We start from the raw sequence: 23,868 nt of genomic DNA, 5'->3' as shown, positions 1-23,868 counted from the left end.
AAATACTCACTACAATTCATAGAAGCTGTTTGCAGAACTGAACCCTTTATTTTAAGAACCCAGTTTACATTTGCATATCACAATGATGTCAATGTTGCATTAATTGGTTTAGAACATATGCCTGATTACCATAAATCTTGCTGATAAAATTTAGAAGCCTTTCTGAAAACAACAAAGAGGACCCTTTGAAGATGATCCCAAATTTTGGAGGCACTGGGTCAGTAGGGATGAGTGAAGTGAATGGAAGTTTGGAGTATACCTTGGCCCCAAACACATAGGGGAGGGCCCAAAGGTAGTCTGACAGGCCAGTTTTCAATTAAAAACAGACACATAGTTGGAAATCTGCTTTCTATTGCTCTTGATTGCTTGTTTGTTTGTTTCGATGAAATAAATACATCCAAAAGAACAGAAAAATGGAACAGGACATAAAAGGTTAAAGAGTTTTAAAAGCTATCTAAAAGCCAGGAATTGGAAGGTAAAGTGCAAAGGACACACCAGCCCCATTTTACAGTTTACATACGTTTTACGAGAGCTTTAACTGATGACCTGCTTAGACATTACAGCAGAGAGAATATTCTGGCTGTGTCTGAACTCGGCATATTCTGAAAATTGAACCTGACAAAGCTACTTCCACTCCAATTTTCAGACTTCTAACATTTAATACTGATGAGGTAGAGGAGGCAAAAAAGTGGGCCTGAAAATGAAAAGGTTGTGCTAGGAGCCTGATTGCGTTGAAACCTTCTCCACAGTTTGTGGCTTTCGCTGTGACCTTTCCATGAGCAGAGTTGTTGCAATTTACTTTCCTTGTGATAGTAACTTATAAAAAAGGGTGGAGACTGTAAAGATCAAGAGCTTCACGGATTCATTTCAATGCCATCATACCGGGAACGGCTCTACATAACTGGGAACAGTTATTATGAAGTGACGTAAGAGTAAGGCTGAAATATCCCCCAAAATATGAGACTAAACTTAGGCTTCTAGGGCAAAGGTTCTCAAACTTCATTGCATCACAGTCCCCTTCTGACAGCAAAATGACTACATGACCCTGGTAGATGAGAGAGGAGGGAAGGACTGACACTTGAGCTTGTCTGCCCCAGATGGGGAGAAAGAAGGTCCAAACCCAAGGCTTGTCATCCCGGGTGGGGCAGAATTCAGGCTTTAACTTCAGACACGGATATCAACAATTCTAATGCTGGCTCTGGTGACCCCATTAAAAATGGATTCACAACCCACTCTGGGGTTGCAATTCACAGTTTGAGAACTGCTACAAAAGCGAGACTACAAAAACTCCCCGAGCCTTCGAGACTCAGAACCCCCATCAACTGACTCGGGATCCTGGGGCTCATGTTACTGGATTAAAAATATTAGTGTAAATGTTTACACTTCGGCTGCAGCCTCGATTCTGAGACCCTCTAATCTCTCTGAGCTTCAGAGGCCATGTTCCAACCAAGGGCTGCTGAAGTGAGGCGGGGGCTTACACACCAAGGGCTGCTGAAGTGGGATCGAGGCAGAGACAGCCCCTTATTTTTTTTCACTTTGGCTCCTAAACAAATAAACTGATTTTCAAAAGTGCTGAGTAAGGCCAGTTATTTGGGGTGCTTACATATGGAATTAGGAGAAGAATTCTAGGATCTCATTTTTTAAAAATCTTGACCTAATCCTTTACTTCTGTAAATGGAGGATTACATTCAGCCAAAGTGTAAGTTAACAAAACTTCAGCAGCTTGTAATATAGCTTGTAATATTTATATCACTGCATCTACTGTTTACAAATGTTAAATGTAGTAAGCCAAACACCTCCCTGTTGAAATGTGTGAAGGGCTGCATAATAAAGTCACTAAGTTGCTCTCATCCTACAGTCCTAACAAAAAATTCATTGTTTGACGCCAAACAAGATAACAGCAGGATGACTGCAGTATTGGACATTCACACATCCAAAATCCATCCAAGTACCTTGGAAATGCTTTGAAAGGTGTGCACAAGAAGGTGCCTTCAACTAATTAAAAGATTATGTCAAATAGAAGTGTAACTAATACGGAGGATCAAAAAGTCTTCTGAATCCCACGAACGATGCCAGAACAGTGGTGCCAGTGGCATGTGTTACACTAAAGATTACACTCTGGACTTTAAGTCTCACAGCAAGGATACATTAATTACATCTGAAACAGTTGGGGCAACTTCTAGAGCAAAGAAACACAGAATACGGATTAAAGCCTAAATGCAGATTCCATAGTCCCAAATGCTATGTTACCAGCCAGTTGCCTGCTTTCAGTGCAGGTTTCCATTGGTGGTGAATTTAATCAGGTTAAATCAATTATTTCTGTTAATATACTGAAGAGATACAATAGTACAAATACTAGTGGGTAAATAGATACAAAGACACACACGAAGTGGGGAACAGTTCCTGCTTCTATTGAAATTTATTGGCATACAGCTGCCTCTTTTCCAAGAATGAGACTTTTAGGCCAGGAGTGCAAGATCAGAGGAGACAGAGGGACAATGGTGAATTTAATCTACCTCCTACCCTCCCCAATCCCAAGAATTGGATGGCAGTACCAGGGATGCTCTAATTTGCACTTAGTGTCTGCCTAAGGACCCAAGGGATCATACTAGCAACTAGTATGTCTGGCCATAGGGATGCTTTTTTGCTCAGCAACGTCCCTTATGCTGGCAGCCCTGAACCAATAAAGAAGTCTCCAATTCTAATGCAATCCTCAGGGGAAGCAGCTACATAACTACTTCTGAAACTATAAATAGTCAAGGGAGACAAATTCTTAGACAACATTAATCTGGATACCAAAAATACGTGCTGCTGTGCTTTTCCCAACCTGGAAAATTCTATATACTCTCAGCTTTAGAAATTTCCCAATAATGTTTAAATGAATACAATTATAGAAAGCATGCTAGTATCTATTAACCTCAAGTATGGAACTGGGTAAAGAGTGCCAAATTTCCATGCTCTAATATATTGGTATCAACACTGAGTCTTAAATTAACATGATAAAAATCCTAAGGCTATGACTACACTACAGAGTTTTTGCGCAAAACCAACCATTTTTGCGCAAAAACTCGTGGAGCGTCCATACTACAAATGCATTTTTGCTCCAGAAAAAGTACAGTAGATCGTCAGAAGATAGGGTTTTTTGCACAAGAGTTATTCCTCTTTCTGCAAGATATAAGCTTTTTTGCACAAGAGCTCTTGCACAAAAAGGTGTGTGTGGACAGACAAAAGGGGTTTCTTGAGCAAGAAATCCTTATTGGAAAAAGCACAGGTGCTCTGATGGCCATTCTGTGAATGGCTTTCAAAGCTTTCTTGCACAAGAGCATCCATGGCAGTTTGGACGCTCTCTTGTGCAAAAGCACATGGCAGTGTGGACACACTCTTGCACAAAAAGTTTTTCCGGAAGATCTCTTTCGCAAAAAGTTCTTGCGCAAGAAGCCTGCAGTGTAGATGTAGCCTAATATTGTGAACAATCAAGTCACTTCTTTAAAAGTAAAATAGGAAACCTTCTGTTAATGAATCCCAGCTACTTAACTTCATGAAGTTTAACTACCAATCTGACTATAAAGTTACTCACTTAAAAGTTTCATGAAGGTAACGTCATGAATAGTAATAGCCTAATATGTTAGATGTGGCCATGTTATTTGTAAAAGTACAAATTGCAGCAGACTAAAGAATATTATGCCAAGTATATCTCATTTAAAAAACAAAAAATAAAACAATGGCCATTATATATTCGTGGTATTCTTTTTCAAACAATGACAAAATTAGTATTTTGTATATCATTTTGCCAATGGCAGGCACATTTAAACAAAACAAAAGTTCTAAAAGGTTGATCCAAAGCCCACTGAAATCAGTAGAAAAGCTCCCATTGATTTCATTGGGTTTTACTCAGATACCAATGGCCTGACGCAAAGCCCACTGAACTGAATAATAGTCTTTCAATAGACCTGAGTGGGCTTTGACTCAAACCTCAAATGTCCTTAAACAAGTTCTAAGTGAATGAATTCTCTATTCAAATACAAAAATACAACTTTTTACATCAATCACCTTATTCCATTTCAGGGTATAACTATAATCTGGAGATACTGTATACTTTATTAGAAAGTATATCTCTACATTTCCAGAAGCAGTAGCTTTATGGGCCTGAATTCACTCTAGATTACATTAACAGGGAGTTTTGCTACTAAACTCAATAGGACCAGGGTCTGACCTGGCACATACTTGACTCCACAGCAGCTGATGTGGTAGAAATATCAAAATGAGCAACATTAAAAAAGATAGAAAAGCTCATCTTTCAAAAATCATATGGAATTTGGTTTTTTTAAGCGACTAGTTTTGCACCAGTCCTCTGGGAGAAAAATTATCTCTGACTGTGGAATTTATACCAAAAATATAATGTGATGACTGAATCAATTTAACATGAAAATTAGCAGAATATACATTGAAAATAAAGGAATGTATTCCATTTTATGTAATTTCAATTTACTTAAACATGGTTTGAAAGTTAGGCAATCAGAAGCATATAACAAGGTGTGACACGAAATTTTAAGTGATGCATTGGTTGAAAAAAGTCAACCTGCTCATCTAGTATTTACCCCACAAAATTCTTACTCACACCAGTAGTCTTTGAGCATACATGAACTCTCACAGTAATGGGACTACTCATGTGAGGAAGGATTATGTGCATTAATAAAGGATTGCAGGATGAGGCCCAAAAAAAGATTTAATAACAAAAATTAAATTCACAATTACAACTAAAGATCACTGAAAGTCAAAAGAACAAATTACAAAATATTACAATGAAAGTTTCTAAAACTGCAGCTCTTTTACACTCCCTTTCAAAAAAGAAAAATAATTTTTAAAAAAGCCCTCAACAAAGGTACTTTGGGGGCCTGGAAACATTCTACATATTTACTTTGGTGATCCATTTGAATACAAAAGTTTCAAAAATAGTGTCCAATAGTCACTATTTTCCATACTCTATTATTGCACTGTGCAGGACCTGTTCACCCCTTCCTCTAACTCACTAACCCCTGCTTCTGCTTAGACGGGAAGAAGTACAGGCAGTGTGTTAAAAAAAGGTGTATGTCAAGTCTTCAGCCCACTTAGGACTTGTCTATCCAAACATTTTACTCACGGCAAGCTGGGGTGTAAATCTACTTCATTATGAAACAAGATTAGATCAAAGTGCACTGTGGAACTGCTACCATATGTTCACACAACCATTTAGCATGAAGCAGGCTAATGCAGGGCAGATACACCACCCAGCCAGCAGCGAACTATGTATTCATGTAGTCAAGTTTCCATTCTACACACAAAATAGCAGCACTGCCACCAGTTAGCGTAACAAAATTCACCACAGCCTCAGGCATGTCATAGTACTTCATAGAGGACAAGATCCTCTATAAAGTTGCGGAACTTCAGTTTACCACAGTGGTGCAAGATAAAGTCATCTGGAAACAGGGGTTGTCAGAGGGTCAGCCTACTAATAGGAATGTAAAATCCTGTTTAAAATATTAACGGTTAAACTATATGTTTAACCAGTTAACGGGCCGCTGCATCATGCCAACAGCGGGGGGCCAATGGAGAAGCCCCATGCCCCGCCCATGGTGTGGTGGACCCAGCCGGGCCGGAACCGCCTTCCGCCTGCAGCATGTCATGGGCAGAGGGCTGCTCCAGCCCAGCTAGCCTGCCACACTGCAGGCTGCACCAGCCAGGCCAGGCCAAACACTGCACCGTGCCACAGGCAGGACTGCTTCAGGCAGTGTAGGCACTGAGGAAGGGACACTGAGAAGTCATACAGTCCCCATCTCCTCAGCCCTGAGAGACACTGGGAGGCATGGCGTCCCCTGTAGCTCCTGGGAACAAAGTCCTTGAGCGACCCTTTATGAGGATGCAGAATGTTCTTGCTTTTGTGACCAGTGAACTCAAGGCTCATTGCCAGGGAGGGACCTGGAGGAGGGGGGGAGGGAAGGGGAGGAGAATAAGCACGATTACATCTCTTCTGAACCTCTTATAAGAAGGTTGGCTGAGGGGTGTCACAAGCTGGATACAGTCTTGCACTTGAAGGAGCACAGAGTCTCCAAATGTAACCAGATCCGGTGTGAGGAAAGTGCCCCGCCTCCATCCTTTGTGTACATGCAAGAGGCCAAACACGATCTGGCACTGAATCTCCTCTCCTGGAGATACCATTACATTAGATACCTTATCCTCTTGTGAAAAGATGTGGTTTTTAAAGGCTATGATTTCATCTTAAAAATTAGCTCTTGTTCAATGGAAACAACACATAATGCCAAATATAGTGCAGTCCAGGCTTTCTACATCTGCCACCTCATCTCCTGGGGTGAATAGAGGACCACTGGTCTACTGCACTTCCAACCTACACAAGTCCCAGCAACTGGAGTCGTATAACTGAGTAGTAGCTTAATCCCCAGCATTTCTCTCTGTTCAAAGTCAACCTCCCCAGGACCTAGACTGCAGAAGCCATAATGAAGCTCTACCTTCAACCCCTTCATTCGGGGCTACCACAAGATTCTGGAACTACATCATGTCTTCTGTGCATGCTCAACCATGGGGGTGAAATTCAACCACAGTGTATACATAAAGGGCAAGATTTAACTTTTCCCTCATGCTTACTGTCAATTATGAAAACAAACAACAACAACACACCGTCACCCTTCTTCAAATTTGGACAGGCTCACGCTTCACCCTTCACTACAAGACATACATCTGGGATGAGCAATCAGTGCAAAATACACTGAATGGATGGGGAAAACTGAATTTCATCCCACCTAAAAAGCAAAAACACTCCCATAGCAAATGCCTAGCTGGCTTTTTTTACATTAGGATGGGGAAGAAGGTCTAGCTTTTGTCACACCAGATTGCAATGCCTCACTTAAGAGTATTTACTGTAACCCCAGTAGTAAGGCCTGGGATTATGAAAATGTTAGGATCTAGCCTCTTTTAACAGGGCTGATAGTAGACATCTGTTCAAAATGGCAGATATTAGATTCAGCCTTCTTAGGTGACCTCCACATAAAGTACTATTAATAGCAATTAACTTTTTTGTATTATTGTGCAGAAAGCAATTACTGCAGTGGCCTAAGAATATAAAGCACTAGAGAATTCTGATCCATTTACTAAATCAATTCTGGTTACCACAAAAGAGAAGCTAATGTGCTGTACGTTTGGTCTCCACACTAAAGAATGTTATATAAATATTACCAATATTCTATTTTTAAACTGAGCTTGATTATATTATCTATATTTTAAAGTGGCATTAGATTTTCAATTTGGTAACACGCACACATTTACACATACACATACACTTCTACAGAAGAGGTTTTTAACAATTAAAAAAAAACAAAAACAAGTGGCTGCAGTGGAGAGTGGAAGCCAGTCTGTACAAATGGGTTATTCTGTGGAATTTCTGAAGAGAAAACACTCAGTAGGTGCATTGTAATTAGTTGCTCTTTCTAGTTACCTCTTGATAAATGATGCATGCGGCTCTGGATGAGAGCCCAACTCTTGACCCATGACACTGCTATACACTTTAGTACTTCAAGCAGGAATCCCAAGCCTCAGAGTTCTTTTTGTTTTGTTTTTTTACACAGATGTACTGCTGGTAATACACAAAATGAGCACTAGTTGTTATTAGTAATGTTAGACTTCTTTTAGAAGTGCTTTATGTGGTTATGAGCTAAATATGTTTGAGGAAGGATTTCTGACTCAATCGTTCTAAATGGGCAGCATATTTGATGCAGGGGTTAAAGGACAGAGCACAGAAATACATACATCTAACACTTATGGCCACAATGCTTAATGTTAAATGACTGCTACGATTTTTTTAAAGTCTGCACATGCAGAAAATATTCATAAATACTAGTTATTTGAAAAACAGAAGATCACAAACCTAGAGAGAAATGCAACCTCAACCATGGAAAAATACCCTTAAAATCAACATTTTTTTGGATAGCACTTTACTGCCCCCTTTTGCACTTTAACATTAGAACAGGTTTCTGAGTGAACAAAATAACGTGAAACCCTGTATTATAATGGGGTACAACAATAGGGCACTAGGTTTACACAGGATTACATTATCACATACTACTTTTAGAGTATCTTGCAATTACCTAAAATGTAAACAAGTGAGGTGTTGATCCTTCTCGGCCTTCACTCTGCCAGGAACAGATCAGTAATTGGAAGCTTGAATGGACATTTTCTACTTTAATCTGCTTGAATGTGTGTGCTTGGGGTGACTGTTTGTTATCGCAGGTGGCCCTTCTTTCACACTTTTCTAAAGCAAAGATCATATGCAACTTGAACCTGGCTTATTCATGGGAAAGAAAAGAGTGACAAAGGGTCATCCAGTTTGGGGAGCCATTAAGGTGTTAGCAATCCCTGTACCAAAAGGATGGGTGTGTGTTTCAAACCAGAACTTCTCAGACTGGCAAGCAAAATATTTTCTTGAACGCTAAAGACAAGAAGCCTGAAGATAGTCAAATGCTCTGCAAGCCCAACGGCCACAAACCTGTTCTACAACTCTGCGCGGCAGCTACAGTAGTCACAGCATTCTTGTGTGTATGTCTATGTCTGTGCATTCGTATAGTACAAAAGGTAATAAATCTATAGTCTAGTGGCTAATTATTTACAAAATAGTAATTCATGATGGCAGAGCCATAGGGGGCTTTCCCTGCCCCAATAACATTGTCTTTCATTTGACAAAGTCCATGTGCTGTTGTGTACACTTATATTTAAACTTAATCCATTTCCCTCTGTCATTCTACAATTACTATACAAGTCACAATAATATTACATTTCACTGCCTACAGCACTGCACAATTGAACCTCTACTGTAATGAAAACTGACTCCCTTTGAGATTAATGCTGGTGGTTTTTCCCCATTTGCTAGTCACAAAATACAGGAAGAGTCTGATGTTGACTAAAATATGATGCTGGAAACATTAAACTAGCCTTTGCTCTCCCAGTAAAGATAATCAAGTTATTTATTTATTTATTTATTTATTTATTTATTTGGTTAAAATCTGGGCCATGAATTCAGTGCAACACAAACCATCTGCTCCATTCAAAGTGTTCAAGAATGCTCTGAGCTGAAAATGAGAAGCACAGCATTTCCTTGAAAAAATGCAGAGTTCTAGTGTAGTTGGAAAAGAATATCAAACCAAACCATGTATATTTCTGACAAAAAAGCTGCATCTGCCAAAGAACTGGCTTTTTAAAAGATATTGTAAATTACAAACCAAGGCTGGTAGAGAGACAATAAAAACAGATTTTCTGTTGCTATGCTATGGTCTATTTCTATTACAGATCCAAATCTGGTGTCAGCTACAATGTAAAGAGGTGAAATAAAGTTTTCAGTTTCCTTTCTCTTAAGTATAATTTGTTTGCACCTGTACAGTCTTGTCCAAGCAGCGCTCCGGGGGGGGGGAGGGGAGTCTATAAAAAAGGGTGGGGATTGCCTTGCTATTTGGTGACTAGGTAGACTACCACTAATCACTATCTCTTATTAAATACATTCAGTTAATAATTTCATCTGGTTCTTAGTTGTTCTAAAATAAACTATGTATCTGCATAAGGAAACTGTAGAGTTGGAACAAGTTCCTATTTCATGCCGTTTCAGTCGGGGATATGACATTCCACCGTTTTTTAATCTTATAAGATAGAATGAACAAACACCTCTCTAATAATACACTGGCATGCTACAAACTAGAATTTATATGCAATTACTTTCAGAAAAAAATCCACAAATTGTATTTCACTTTCTTGTTTCATGTTATATGCTCTTCCTTTCACATACAAAACAAACTAAACTAACTAAACAAAACAAAACAAAAAACCCCAGGAATATTACAAGGAAGAAGTTTTACTTAGAGAAGGTCCCAAAGCAAAACTTGACATACAAGCTCAAGATCTACATTTCTGTGTAAATCCCAAATTCAATTATCCTATACTTGGGGATATGAAATCTAGAGGTAAATCAAAACTCTTCCAAAAATTCCGATTCAGTTTTCAGACTTAGCCCATTATAGAGCTAGGTTCAAGCTGTGATCAAAAATCCCAGCCTGGATTCTGTCGCCAGGATCTTGACTGTGGTCTGGAATAGCCCAGATTCAGCACTGGTGGTCAACAGTCAGTGTAAGCACTGGCTTTAGTACAGGTTGTACCTCCGAAAACCTGCATTCTCTGATCCTGCAGTATCCATTGTCATAGGACCACGGATACCCCTGAACCAGAGAGCCTGGGAGCCTAAGGGCAGTAGGGCCAGCTCAGGCCAGGGTAAAAAGTTTGGCAATCTGTCTGGGGACAGTGTGAGACCAGGGCTGGTGTTCTGAGGTCCCTGAGAGCTCAGGGCTGAGGTTGGAGCCCAGTGGCAGCACAGGGCCGGAGTCTCCCAGCACCCCCCCAGAAGCATAAGGCCAGGGCACCACAGCAGCCCATGGGAGCACGGGGCTGGAGTTGAGCCCCACAGCAGAGTGAGCAGCAACCCCCTGGAGCGCACAGCCGGGGCCGGAGCCCCACGGTTGTTTCCTGGAGCTGGCAGCCGGGGCCAGAATTTTGGGAGGGCAGCAGCCATGCACTCTGGGAAGTGGCTTGCTTTTCATCCTGTTTTCCGGACTATCAGGGGGTGAGGGGAAAGTACTTGCATTCTGTGGGTTGGTAAAGAGAGCTTTCCCCTCATGCCCTTAGTGTCTGGGGAACAGGATAAAAAGCTAGCTGCTTCCCGGAGCACACAGCTTCTGCCCCCCATTTTCCTGAAATTCCACCCTTGGCGGCTGTCCCCAGATGTACAGGGCCAGAGCCCTGTGGCAGGAGCCGGAACCTGTGCTGCCTCGGAAGCCAGCAGCACCTGGGCAAGAAGCTTGGTCTGACTGGGGAGGAGGAGGCAGAAGGTGATGAGCTTAGGGGCCAGTGGCTCCCTTGGTCCACTAAATTCTCTCATTTGGGACCGGTCAGATCCCAACAGTGCCGGACCAGGGAGGTCCAACCTATACTAAGAGCAGTGAGTAACATGCAAAGGTTCATACCTTTTGGCAGCAAGTACTTGATGTAGTTGGTCAATGGTTCCCAAACAGTGGGGTGTGGCCCCTAAAGGAACATGGAGGAACATTTGAAGGGGGAGTGCAGTGGGACCCTCACCAGCCCCGCCATGGGGGAAGGCCAGGAATGCAGGAAAAGCCTGGAGTTTGATGCAAGCCCATCTACAATGTAAAGGATTTTACAAAGTTAAAGGAGAAATTTATATTTTTCACGCTCAAAAGCCTTCTTGCTCTAGTTTGAATTCAGGAAGGCAAATAAACACATGCTTAACTCCCTTCTTCTTTAGCAAAGTAGTTAAGCATGTGCTTAAGCACTCTGTGAAGAGGGATGCTTTTCTGAATCACAGTCTTTACGAGTACACATACTTAGGGACAAAACCTGCCTGCCTACCCTTGTAGAGATCCACTGAACTCAATGGATAATGCATGTGAATAAATTGCATGGGATTTGGCTCTTATCTTTCATAAAAAAAAATCTCTGGAATCAGACTGATTTCTGTAAGTTCAGAGATACAAATTCTCCTCAAAATGCATGTCTTTAAAAACATGCCTAGCTTGGCTGCCAACATGATTTTCCCTGCTCAGCTCACCTACAGAGTCTGGAATTACATTGAAAAAACCCCGAAGGTTAAACATTACACAGTGATTAGAGCAAGCTACTCCTGAACTAAACTGAAATTAATTAAACATAAAGAAAGCAACTGAAGTGTGGACTGTGAATGCAATGGGACTGTCAAGCCCCAAAAGGAATCAAGATGTTCCTAACTTCAAATTTGCACTTTATCCAGTGTGGTGTAGAAACCAACTGGTGTTCAGGCAGTAACAGATGGCAAGCACTAGTGAAAAGGGAAATGCAAATGACACACCACTCGAGCTAGGTATGGATTCACCAGTACTAACTGCATAGGTTCCAAGCAACCTGCTTCAACGGTGCAGAACATCAAAAGCCAAGAGGGTTTTACTAAATGAACCAAAGGCAAGAAACCAGGATTCCAGTCTGCTATAGAAATAGGCCTTCATTTGATTTAAGTCTTCTCAGTTCTGACAGGCTGAAATCTGGCCAAGTTCCCAAATCCAAACTAAGATGACTTTCAACTGTGACTTGACTTTATTTTTTTATTAAAAATTGCATACTTTCTCATTACCTTTAACACATGCTTACCCTTAACCCAGTCACTATCCATTGCCAATCTTTTCCCCACTGATCTTTGCAAAGGGTAATAATATATTAAACAGAAATCTCATGACAAAGAGATAATAAAACATTAAGAAACAATTCATATAGTCAATAGCATTTAAGCTTAAAAGAGGGTATTATGAGCCTAACCTCCTGCACAGCACACAGGCCATCACTTTATTTTGCAAATGTATATTTTGGTTATTATTTCATAAGTGTAAAGGTCTAGTCCCATGAACAAAAAATTGGAAATGTTAATTTATTTTTTTAGACATACGCCATTTCAAAATGTCTATAGATTTTAAATGTTCTACATAAATATGTATATGTCACACGCAGGAATGATTTGCCTAGCAATGCAATCTCCTATCACTCTTTGTAAATCATTCTTGGCTGGGAGGCTGTGTTTAAAACCAGAAAAAAAGCCTAGACTATTACATCAAAGTTTAAATCAGCTGCAATATAATTATCATGCTGATACTGCAATGAAACATTGGGTGTTGGCTCCTCAGGGTTGCCAAAAAAAAGAAAGACAGAAGTCCTGCACTTCTCACTTATATTCAAAATGCATATAATCACAATATCAATGCAGAGGCCTATGAAAAACGCGACTGTTAGGTGGGGAAAGTTAAATGTTGTCTTACACCAAATAAAACTATGTACTTTCAACACTGCCAGGAAATAAGAACCTGGACAATGATTCAGATAAATAGAAAGAAAACAACTCTGAAATCCTAAAATACAAAAGAAGGTGCTATAAAGCAGAAGGTTGCTCCCTTAACTCCTACTGAAGAAAGCAGGAGTCTTTCCACTTTACTTTACTGGGAGCTAGACTGGTGGACCTTAAACATGTCTGTCTTCTTGAGAATGAAGTAATCAAATGGGCAAGATTTTTCATAAATGAATGCCTAAATTTGAAAATCAGATCACGTATTTAGGCACCTAAATATACATATAAAAAGCCTAACTTTAATTGCCTACTTTTGAGAATTTTGGCCCAAGACTCTCTCATCAAGTCTTGCAGTCATTGATTTAGTTAAAGATGTTGAATATGGGTAAGTGTTTCGGGGCCTAATCCTGCATGTCTGGAATCAATAGTGATTTTGCCATTGCCTTTGGTGGGAGATGGAGCAGGCTGTTCCAGAGACAGAATTAAGAGACAGGGGCTGTGGTACTGGAATACAGTTCTACATATTCTAAATGGTGCTGGGATCCTTTATCCATTGACAGAGTTTGTATGCATACCTTATATTCTCTATTTGGAAAATCTACCTATTAAGTTTTTGGAGAATGGAGACAGCAAATCAAATAATGCTCTGATGCTGCCAATTTGTTTTCATGCTTTGTTTAGAGAATTGGGCGGAGGGCAATGGGGCTTGTTTTTTTTCTTATGAGTTTCTCCTACTATTTATTTTCTACTGGAATCAGAGAATACAATCACCATCTGCAAAGCTCTGTTTGAAAAACTATTTGTAGATGTTTGTAAGAACTCTTTAATGTATACATGTGAAGTTTATTTCAGGGATTGGGGCCTGTTGATTATTCTCAATGGGAACAACATAAATAGGCTCAGAGGGATAGCCTTGTTAGTCTGTAACTTTAAAACGAGTAGTCATGTGGCACCTGAGAGACTAACACACACACATTATCAGGGCTTGACAAACGGCGGCAAAATCTACTCGCCAGCCCCGCACTGCGCATGCGCAAGACCTGCATTGCACATGCGCGTACCGCCAGTGAATGGGGCAAGATATATATATCTATATATCTATATATGTATTTTGTTAGTCTCTAAGGTGCCACTGGACTACTCGTTGGACATAAATAGGCATACCTGACATTCACTGGATGGGAAACTACATAAATGATCACCCACTCTTTCTTATGTCTCACCAAATGTACATAGCATTATCTACTATGTTTCTGAAATGTGACATGACAGGTAGGTTCGAAAGCTAAATGTTGGATAATGGTTAGCAAACAAAGGACATTGGTTTTTGCATTATTTCTTTAATCACTTTAACCCTTGTTCTAACAGAAAGCATAAGGCCAGAGTAATTCAGCTTCCTCTTTTGTCATTTGCCTGCCATAAATATGCACCAGTCTGCATTTGAAAAGCTGAAGGAGGCCGCAAGCTTGCTGGACATTTATCATGCTCTGTTCCCTGTTAACAAGCAAATACTTTAGTTGAATGGCCCATTAGCAATCATTGTCAAATGCAGAATGCAAGGTGTTTGGATGTGACCAGCCTGTAAATTAGAGGAGGGTGCCCCGTACTCTGTAGAATTCAGCAAATGAAATCAATCTTTTGATATAGATTTCTGAAGCTTAAACTGGAATAGAAGAAATATTTTGAGTGGTTCAGATTCCATATACTGTATTACACAAATCTACTTCCCCTCTATGTGGTGGTAGTGTGTGTATGTGTGAGAGAGAGAGAGAGCACACACACGCACACGTGCATATATTATGCTTTTGCTTTTCGTCTCCGTTTTTCTGTCAGAAATTTGTTAAACTTCTCAGCTAGGACAAAAACTGCATGTTTGAAAATGCAATTAACATCTTTATCAGGATTCCCTATATCACAGCGAGTGCAGAAACCTAGAAAGTGACTTAGCCTCTGTTAACAAACAGCACTTAAATGCATTTTCCTTAAACTCACACAAGTCCCACTTCATCAGAAGAGACAATAGTTACAGTAGGCATCAGAATGTTTCTTCCTCTGTCTAGACTCCCCCTTTCACACACATGAATAGTCAATAAATAGTAAATACTCCTTTCTGGACTGCACCTGTAGTTTGCAGCACAAAAAGTAACCTAATAAGTTGGTCTATGACCTTTTTCTGTTTTTTTGGATGATTATAATGATAAACACAATGAAGAAACAAAAGTCTAAGTTATTTACAAGGATGTGTAAGACAAGAGGCAATGAAGAACCAATGTAGTAGCAACAAGCACAATCTTTTCCTATTTTACAGCTCCAGAACACTTAAAATAAATGACAAAACAAAGAGCCAAATTCTTTGCTGACCTAACTCCAAAGAGAATTTAGGCCAGTGATTTTAAGTTACAGGGGGCCTATCGCATTCAACTATGGATTTCAGATTGCCTTTCAGGAATAAATACCACCTGGACTAAGTCATATCAACTTGGCTATCAGCAGCTTTATTAGCTAATTTGAATTAAAACTGGATTTTTTCTTTTATATGTTTGCAGGGTGGGAAACAGAAAAATTGTATAAGAATCATCTCACTAGGAAAAGGACAATGTGGAATGTTTATCTTTGCTTCTCCCATGGAGTGTGAGATTGAGACCACAGTCTGAAAGATGGCTGAAATCAAAAGGTCTCTGTTTTCTTTTCAGATAACCCCAGTCCTACCTATCCCCTCTGCTCTCTGTTCCTTGCCAGCATGTCGCTGCCTGAAGCCCAAATAGATTAAGGAAACAAACTCAAAGTGCTGCTAATCCTACAGAACGGCTGCTGCTGCTAGGCCAGGAGTTAAAAAGAAAAATCTTCCACATGCTAACAATTGCGGAGATCTGAAGTTTTAATCAGTCCAAATCTTAATAAAAAGCAGTAAATGAAATCTACCTTTACCATATTATACACCACCAATGAGCAAGAACTGAGCAGCTTTTCTTTACTGCTTTAACCATCCCAAGCCACAAGTAGGCCTTTCATACTTTCTAATCCTGGCCTCCAAGTTTTGTGCAGTTCTCACATAATACCTTACAGCCCGGAGCAAGGCCCTTAGTTTCTAACACCCCTTTCAGAGACGTGTCATTTCTAACATCAAGCTAATCTATATGTTGCCATGGCATCACCCTTTATCTGCCTTTACATCTTATGAACTGCATGGATTTACCACATTATTTTTATCTGAAAGACAGAAAATGGTGGTTTTATTGCCATACAATCAGATTACTGCTGCTAGTTTCTCTATGCCTTTTTACCATACTTCAATCAAAAGGGATCAGTTTCTTTATACTCTGCCCTTGATTTACATTACATCTGTAAAGACCTAGTCTGAGTTGTAATCCCCTTATTAACTATGACCAGGGTTGATTTGCCTAAAAATAAAAGCAAATTGTGTCAGACCTTTTCACTTTGTTTTTGATTCGGAACTACAAAATGGATTACTAAAGAAATCTTCAGAGTTCACACGGCTGGTATAGTACTGAATTTAAAATGAGAATTAAACAAGTTAAACATGGGAGCCGTGTCAACGGTTTACATTTTCCATCATGGGAGAAGGCTGAATTGCGTATGTCTTTGTATCGTCTGGCTTTAAAGAGACAATGAAGCCACAGGAGTTTTTCCAAGCTGTTCTAACATTGTCCATTTGCCATCCTCCCTTCCTTTGCTTTTTCATATACCAAAATAAAAATTTTGTTAAAAAAAGTCAACCAAAGACCTAAGTCTTTGCTAGAAATGTACAGTTCCATGGACCTGCATTTTAATCAAAACATTCTAAACACTTGAACACTCCTATTTTAATCTCACATCATCACACAAAGGATGATCTCACAAGCAAATCTATGTAGATGTATGACAAATGACCTGAAAAACAGGTTTCTTTATGTCAGGAGCCAGGGAAGGCAGAGATTAGAAACTCATGAATAACATTTTAATCACTATTTTTCTCAGAAAGTTTTTTTTTTCTCATTTCCAATAACCAATTTTGAGTAGTTCAGGTTGCGTGATACATTAAAATGAAATGGCAAAAAAGTTGATTATGGCTGCTAAGCAAGTTCCTGAAAGGCCTATATTTGCCAACACCTCCCTGTAGGCATCTTGGGATTTAAAGCAATTTCCCATTATAGGAAAGTTTTATGACCCTGCGATATATCCTACATGCCATACTAAAGCAACATCAGCTCATTATAATAAAACGCAGGAGAAAGTAAAGCTTAAATTGTTATTTTTTTCTTTTTTTTAAATCCTTTTTTGATTTTAGCTTGACTTTCAATCACTGCCTGTCTAAGGACAATTACAGCACTAACTAAAGTGCTTTTCCTTAGTAAGGTTTAGAGATAAGAGGCTTTAAGATAATTGCTATAAATAATATAACAATTATACTCCAACTGATCCTGTGTACAAAGGGCTGTAGAAAAATCACTGAGTCAAAATTCAGCCTTTGGCTTGTTTGAAGTACCTTGCTAATTCACCTGAGCTAGGCGTTGGCCATAGGTGTCAGAAATATCTAATGGGACAGAGGACATTGTTTAGAGTTCTCTGCACTAGCATGCCCAAGCATCAGCAACTATGTTTTGGGTAAGACTTAGAAGCATGTGTTTAAATCATTTTAACCTTCAGCTCCTGTTTCTTTAGCTTGACGCTGTAATTGTTAAGGTTAAAGAGTGCAGTCCCATGGCACAAGATTCCCAAATAAATTCTTGTCTAGAAAGAGGAGACCAAACATGTGAGATATCCTTTTAGCAAGCTCTTTGTACTTTGGTTGGCTTGGCTGTCCTGTGAAACAAGGACTGTCCATTACCTACAGTTTATCATCCTGACAAAATGTGAGGAATGTGGATGTGAAAGCACTAACAATTCCACCCCTGGTGCTTTGTCCTTTTTTCCTCTCTATATTAAAACCGACAAGATTAACCCAAATGCAAACTGAAGAGCATAGTTCAAGGGGCTATTCAATCAGTAGTGAATGTGCATTTGTTTACCTACAAAAATAAGAATTTCAGATACAATAAGAGGCAGGCTGGTTTATATGCTCTTGAATAGACTGTTTAAATAGGATCATCAATTGTGGTTTATTTTATCAATCGCTGACACATTGGTATTTATTCAAGGGCCGATTGTGGCAGATTCCACATATATTAGGTTAACATAGGTATTATTTAAATATCATTTGTTTTTTCTAAGACAATCAGTATCAAAAATACAGCTTTTTAAGGAGAGGCTTCATTGTGTTATGAAAGAAAAAGGCTTTGTTAACAGGCCTACCGCAGACAGCAGCGAACAGAGGCCTCAGACAGCAGAAATACTGTTCTTGATGAGTGAATCTCTGTAACATTTGACTAAGATAAAAAATTTACAGTCTGAGATGTAGTCCAAAGGCAGTGGTTGTGCACTGTGAGATAAAACTGAAGCACACATGCGATCTATGTATTTCATTTCTCTAGATGGAAGCAATGTACATGGAGAAAATATTCCCTGGTTGAAATGTGTCCAATAACAGGAATTATGTTTCCATAATCATTTGTCTTTATCTTCTAAAGATCATGGTTTAATGTCTGAGAGTCTTCCAAATGAGAAGTGTATCATGAAATCAGTCACTACAATGACATCTAACTGAACCATTCTCCCCCAAAACGTAATGTCATAGGCAACGGATAATTCAATCCTTTTACCATAGGGGTTTTTAATTGCATTTGAAGATTTGGCCAAGGAACGGAAAGTGGATCTCTAAAGAAAGAACTGTACAGGGGAAGAGAGCCTTGATCTTATGTTCAAATGGCTACTATGAGCTCTCTCTCCCAACCACCTGCTAAAAATTATGACCTCTAAAACTAAACAGAACGCATATTTAGTTTATGTTCCCCTCAGCCTACATTTATTAGTCCATCCTTTATATTAAACTAATACATTCCCAGTGTATTTAATTGCCTCCCTGTACAGAAGATTTATGTACTGAAACTTTCAACAGAAATATACATGCAACTTCCATAAATAAATTAGCTGTAACACCAAAGCTGGTAATTATTTATTACAGACACAGAAAGCATCTTTAATATTGCACAGTCCTCAGATCCTCCCTGCAGCAGCAGGAGAAAATTTTCTAATTTCTCAACCTAGTGTTGAGCTTAGATCCTGTGAAAGAACGACCTTTTCTAAGGAGAAATTATTCAGTACCCTTCAGGCAAAGCATTGTGACAAGAATTAGAAAGAAATCCTCCTTCTCCTGAAAAGTGGAGCAATCACACCAACAGCAATATCACTAATGCATTTGTAAGCTTCCTCAAACTACAGGCCTCCAAGTGGACTATAAATCACTAGGCCCAGCAACTGAAAAAGACTAATTTTAATAGTGTACTTCTTCACTGTGGTGATTAAACGTCAATGAATCACTCAAGAAAACTCAATTACATCAACGAACAGAACCTATTTTTTTAAAGTGTAAATTTAAGTTGAAAAAGTAATTAGACAGTATCATTAGACCTGCCATTAGTAATGTTCAAACCTTTTTGAAGTCAAATACCTTAGAATTAGCAAAATAAAAACTATTTTTATTTGCTAGGATAGGACCAGAACCTTGTCCTGTGGCTAGGATTAAGTTTGGTTATTTAGAAATCAATTAAATGAAAATATCTAATGTAAGCTGTCAGTGGAAGCAAAAAAAAAAGTGAAGGCAGGCTGGGAATGGAAGAATGGTATGGACTATGAAGGAAGGTCCGGTGCACAGGAGTGTTCTGTATTGGAAGAGTGACCTCTATAGGAACAAACTGATCACTGGATTGTGGACATCTGATGTGTCTCTGATTCCTCTGCCATTTGTACTAAATTTCTCTCCAGTCACTGCAAGCCTGCTAATGCAATGCAATCTGGTCCTTCCATCAATTTGTTAGTGCAGGCTGATGGTATTTTAAAGGTGTCCTGTTTGTGTCATTCCCAGATTTGGTGTTTAATCTTTTCTAGGTCAGAAAAAGGATTTAATAAGATAGCAAACATATTCATGCAGATCCATAGATCTAGTTTAAACCGTGGCTCTGTTAACTGGCTTTTCATCTCACAGTGTATATGATCATTTGTCAGGTAAAACTAGAAAAAAACAGCATTTAAAATGTTTCTGTTAATGATCATCATTTTCCATATTTAATGAAAAATTATGTTGTCTTTTTTAAATTTTCCTGTAAAAGCTTTACAGAAGACCTTAACATTCTCATAAATCTTTCCATTCTTGAAAAAAGTTGGTAGACATTTATAATGAATTATCTTTTAAAAGCAGTGGAAGATAAATGCTGATGTTAGGATGTGATTGCTTAATTTTTTTTCAGCTCCTAGATTTATCCAAACTTGTGTGCTTTCAGTCAGACTCTAGGTTTTGCTATGCATTCTTCTTTGGACAGTTTCTAAAATGTCTTTTTCCTCTTAAGGCACTTTTACAGACATTCACAAAATGGATTAAATGGGAAATCCTGAATTCAGTTAATACACAAAGTGAGTGTGCTGAACTTTACATTTGCAAGTTTCTATTTATTAAAAATTATACAGTATTGGCATAAAACTTTCTAAACTTATCAAACTATCCTTCCTGATAATACTGTGAGAAGGGAGTTCAAACTATGCTAAAGAAAATCTTTCTATCACAGAAGTTTTGATGGGCTTCATAGATTATCAAAACCAACTTCTGATATATATATGCAAAAGTGTAATAAATAAATCATGTGGGAACAATCTACATTTTAAAGCAAGAAAGGCGTGTATCATTGCCTAGCTTTCTCTTCACCAGGAAGTCTTATGCAAATAACATCCCTAGTTCCAAAAGTAGCAATCTTAATACACTTAAGTTAAAAAAAAAAACTTTCAAAGGACAGAGCTCTGTTTTAAGAATGTGTCTGAATAATGAAGTCTTGTGAACACATACACTTTATGCTTGGTTTTGTTAATGAGCAGAGATATGAAAATGCTATCTGGTGGGCAATAAACAGTTCTGCAGCACCTTAGAGACTAACAAAAAATGCTGATGGTAGATGTAGATGGACAGTACTTAGTACATTACTCATAAGCATGTGCATTGCTACTATCAAGTTCACTGGCCAAATTTAACCCTGCTGTCAGCACGTGCAACTTCACTTTAGTCAGTGGGCTGCATTTGGCCCACACAGAGAAGCTGAATAGTAGTTCTCAGAGTGCAAAAAGCAGTGCTGCTCTAGGGAAGTGAAGCAGCCAACCTGCACTTCCTGCTTTGCTGGAGATGAGGCGCTAACAAGAGTCGGCAATGAGCCCCTCTGGGTCTGGCCCCTCTCTGCCAGGGGCTCTGTCCTCGGTTGTGTCCTCCCTTGGGAGCACAGAGCCTGGCCGGAATCCCAATCAGTCTTACTATTTCTGTAGCCCCTAGGGGGCCAGTTATATTGGGCGCTAGGACCTGTGCAAAGCCAAATGAAACCACGACTCCTCCCTATTCCCATCGAGTGTGCAGACTGAAGGGGTAATCCTGACCCCATTACAGTCAAGGGCAAAATTCCCCGTGGACTTCACTGTAGAGATCCCTCTTATTAGTCTCCCACCCACATCTCCTCTTGCCTCAGATGCTGGCGGGATCCTCGCACCCCGTGCCCAGGCAAAAGGCCCCCCTGACTTCCCAGTCAGGAAGCATTGCCTCTCCCGGGGAGCGGCCGCGGCCGAGCACAGGAGTTGGGGGCTGTGTCCCTATTTGTCCTGCAGAAAAAGAGAAGGCGAACGAGGTCTCCCGTGAGTCCCTCCCCTGTGCACGGGGCACAGACTCGGTGCACGAATCCCCCCTCCGGGTCTTGAAGGAGGGTACTTAATGGGCGCCAAGCTCCTGAAGTGCACTGGGACGTCAGCGCGTTTCCAACCTGGAGCGAGCGCACTGAGCAGGGCGAGGGACTGTGTCGGAGCCTGGCGCATAGGCAGCCACGGCAGGGTGGGTCAGACTGGCAGCTCCCGCTCCCGGGCCTATACAGCGGCAGTCCCTCGCCCCCAGTGGGGTACGAGCAGGAGCCGCCGGAAGCTCAGCCCCCTGGGGGCGCAGTGCCAGCCCTGCCACTCGCCTTCTCCGAGCCCCACGCACCCCACGTCGGCCTCACTGGCTGGCTGTGCCATTGAAAGGGAATAAGCCCCCGCTGGAGGGGGAGAGGGTGGCGGGGGAGGGATGAAGCAGAATGAGGCAAACTTACTTGGGGTTGGAGGAATTCCAATAGATCGGGTCTAAAACTATCGATCTGGCCAATGCAGTTCTGCATAAAACCATCACAGCTCCCCAGCAGTACTTCCAAAGGGAGGAGGCGCCCCGCCGCTCAGCCATGGTCAAAAGCGGCTCCAAGTCCCTTGCCGAAACCTCGCCAACTCCTCCGTACGGCTCCCCGTACCTGCTCGGCGGCTGGACGCCCGGTATCCCCAACAAGACAGATTGGCCAGAAACAACCCAACACCCCCACGCGCGAGAGCTGCAAGCCGCGTCACTGAGTCAGAGGTGCCCCAGGCATGTCGGAAATGCTCCTGCGAGATACGAATCCAGCCCCCTCCGAAGGAACACCCCCGCCGCCACCAATGCAAGCGCCTCAGTCCTCCCTGCTCGTCGGGGGCTCCCAGCGGGCTCGCAAGACGCCACTCAAATTGCCAACTCCGCTTTGGATCCAGTGCGCCATGCACGGAGGTCGCGTACAATAAAAAAACCGAGAAGAACTGGAGGTGGGGGCGAGCAAAGGGGAGAAAGGACCCGGCCTCGGCCAGAAGGATTCCCCCTGGGTCTTTGGCTGCGCTCCTGGTCCCCGCCGCGTGCAATCCGGGCGGCCCCCCGGGCAAGGATGGCGAAGGGAAGCTTCGCTGTATAAATCCACTTCGAGGATCAGCTGCTCCCGAAGCCGCCTCCGCGGGGTTCCATTCCCACGCCGGTGCGGGGACTCTGGCCCCGCTCTGAGCAAAGATGGGGGCGAGAATGGGAGGGGGCTCTCGCCGTCAAAAATCTTCCCCTTCTTCTTGCTTCTTCCCAGGCGCGATGTGCAGTGCGTGCCCAGCGCCGGGTGGCAAGCGGGCAGACCCAGACAGGAGTCCCCTGGCTTGGATGCCCCCTGCTGCTGCTGCTTGCTGCTGCTGAGTAGGTGGCTTGTGCGTGTGTGAGACAGAGGGAGGCAAGGAGAGAGCGATAGAGGCGGGCAAGCTGCAGCTTTTCCCTCCTCTGCTCCTTCAGGCTCCGAGGCGCTGCTGCTGCTGCCGCTTGGAGTCTTCACTGAACGAAAGTAACCGCTCCTATGCTGTCATAGCAATATAAACTCAGCCCATCCTCCCCTCCAGCCCGCGCTCATAGGGCTGCTGGCGGAGAGGAGGCTCTGGTTGGGCGCCGCGTTTGTCACTTACACACCTCAGCCCCCAACATTCGGGCTTCGGGTGGGGCCTGGTGTGTGACAGGTGATCCCCTGAAAACCCTCTAATAGTCATACTGTGAATCATATGAACAATACTAAAAAGCCCACCGATGTTATTTTTAATGCCATAATACTATTAGGCGAGGAGACTCCAGCCACCTTTCCATCCGATTATAGTATGAAACAACAAAAAAACTTTTTACACATCATGTCGCAAAGGCTTGAACATTGTTTATGGCTGCGAGGTACGGGCAATGTTATACCTGGGATAAAAAGGATCAAGGTGGAGTGTTTTCCTTTCTGCATCCAACTTGTATTTTCGGAGTAATTATATTTTCTGACTCGGTGCTTGCTGACTTTAATTACATTTCGCGATGAGAATCACTGTTATGGAACTTCACGTCAAGTTTATGCTAAGAAGCTCCATCTAGTAATTTAGTGATGGAGTTAATGAAAGAAAGCTCTGTCCTCCCTCCTCTTCCAGCTCCCCCATTTTTATATTTTCAGTCGGTTTTTTTCTCGCCATCCCGTCACGTTCACCTAAGCATTTCCCACGGGGGCTCTTAA

At 41.2% G+C, this 23,868-nt stretch overlaps 1 protein-coding gene across 1 annotated transcript in view; it reads right to left on the bottom strand.

The window, feature by feature from the left end:
* EFNB2 (ephrin B2) overlaps positions 1 to 23,195 on the bottom strand; it is a 52,330-nt gene extending 29,135 nt beyond the window's left edge. Inside the window, exon 1 of the mRNA XM_006115561.4 lies at positions 22,114 to 23,195. Coding sequence (XP_006115623.1) covers positions 22,114 to 22,241 — 128 coding nt within the window. The 5' untranslated portion in view covers positions 22,242 to 23,195. The remainder of the gene's footprint in view (positions 1 to 22,113) is intronic.
* Positions 23,196 to 23,868: the final 673 nt, after the last annotated feature.

Source organism: Pelodiscus sinensis, chromosome 1, assembly GCF_049634645.1.
Source record: "Pelodiscus sinensis isolate JC-2024 chromosome 1, ASM4963464v1, whole genome shotgun sequence".
NCBI lineage: Eukaryota > Metazoa > Chordata > Testudines > Trionychidae > Pelodiscus > Pelodiscus sinensis.
This window is presented reverse-complemented; position numbering and strand designations above follow the sequence as displayed.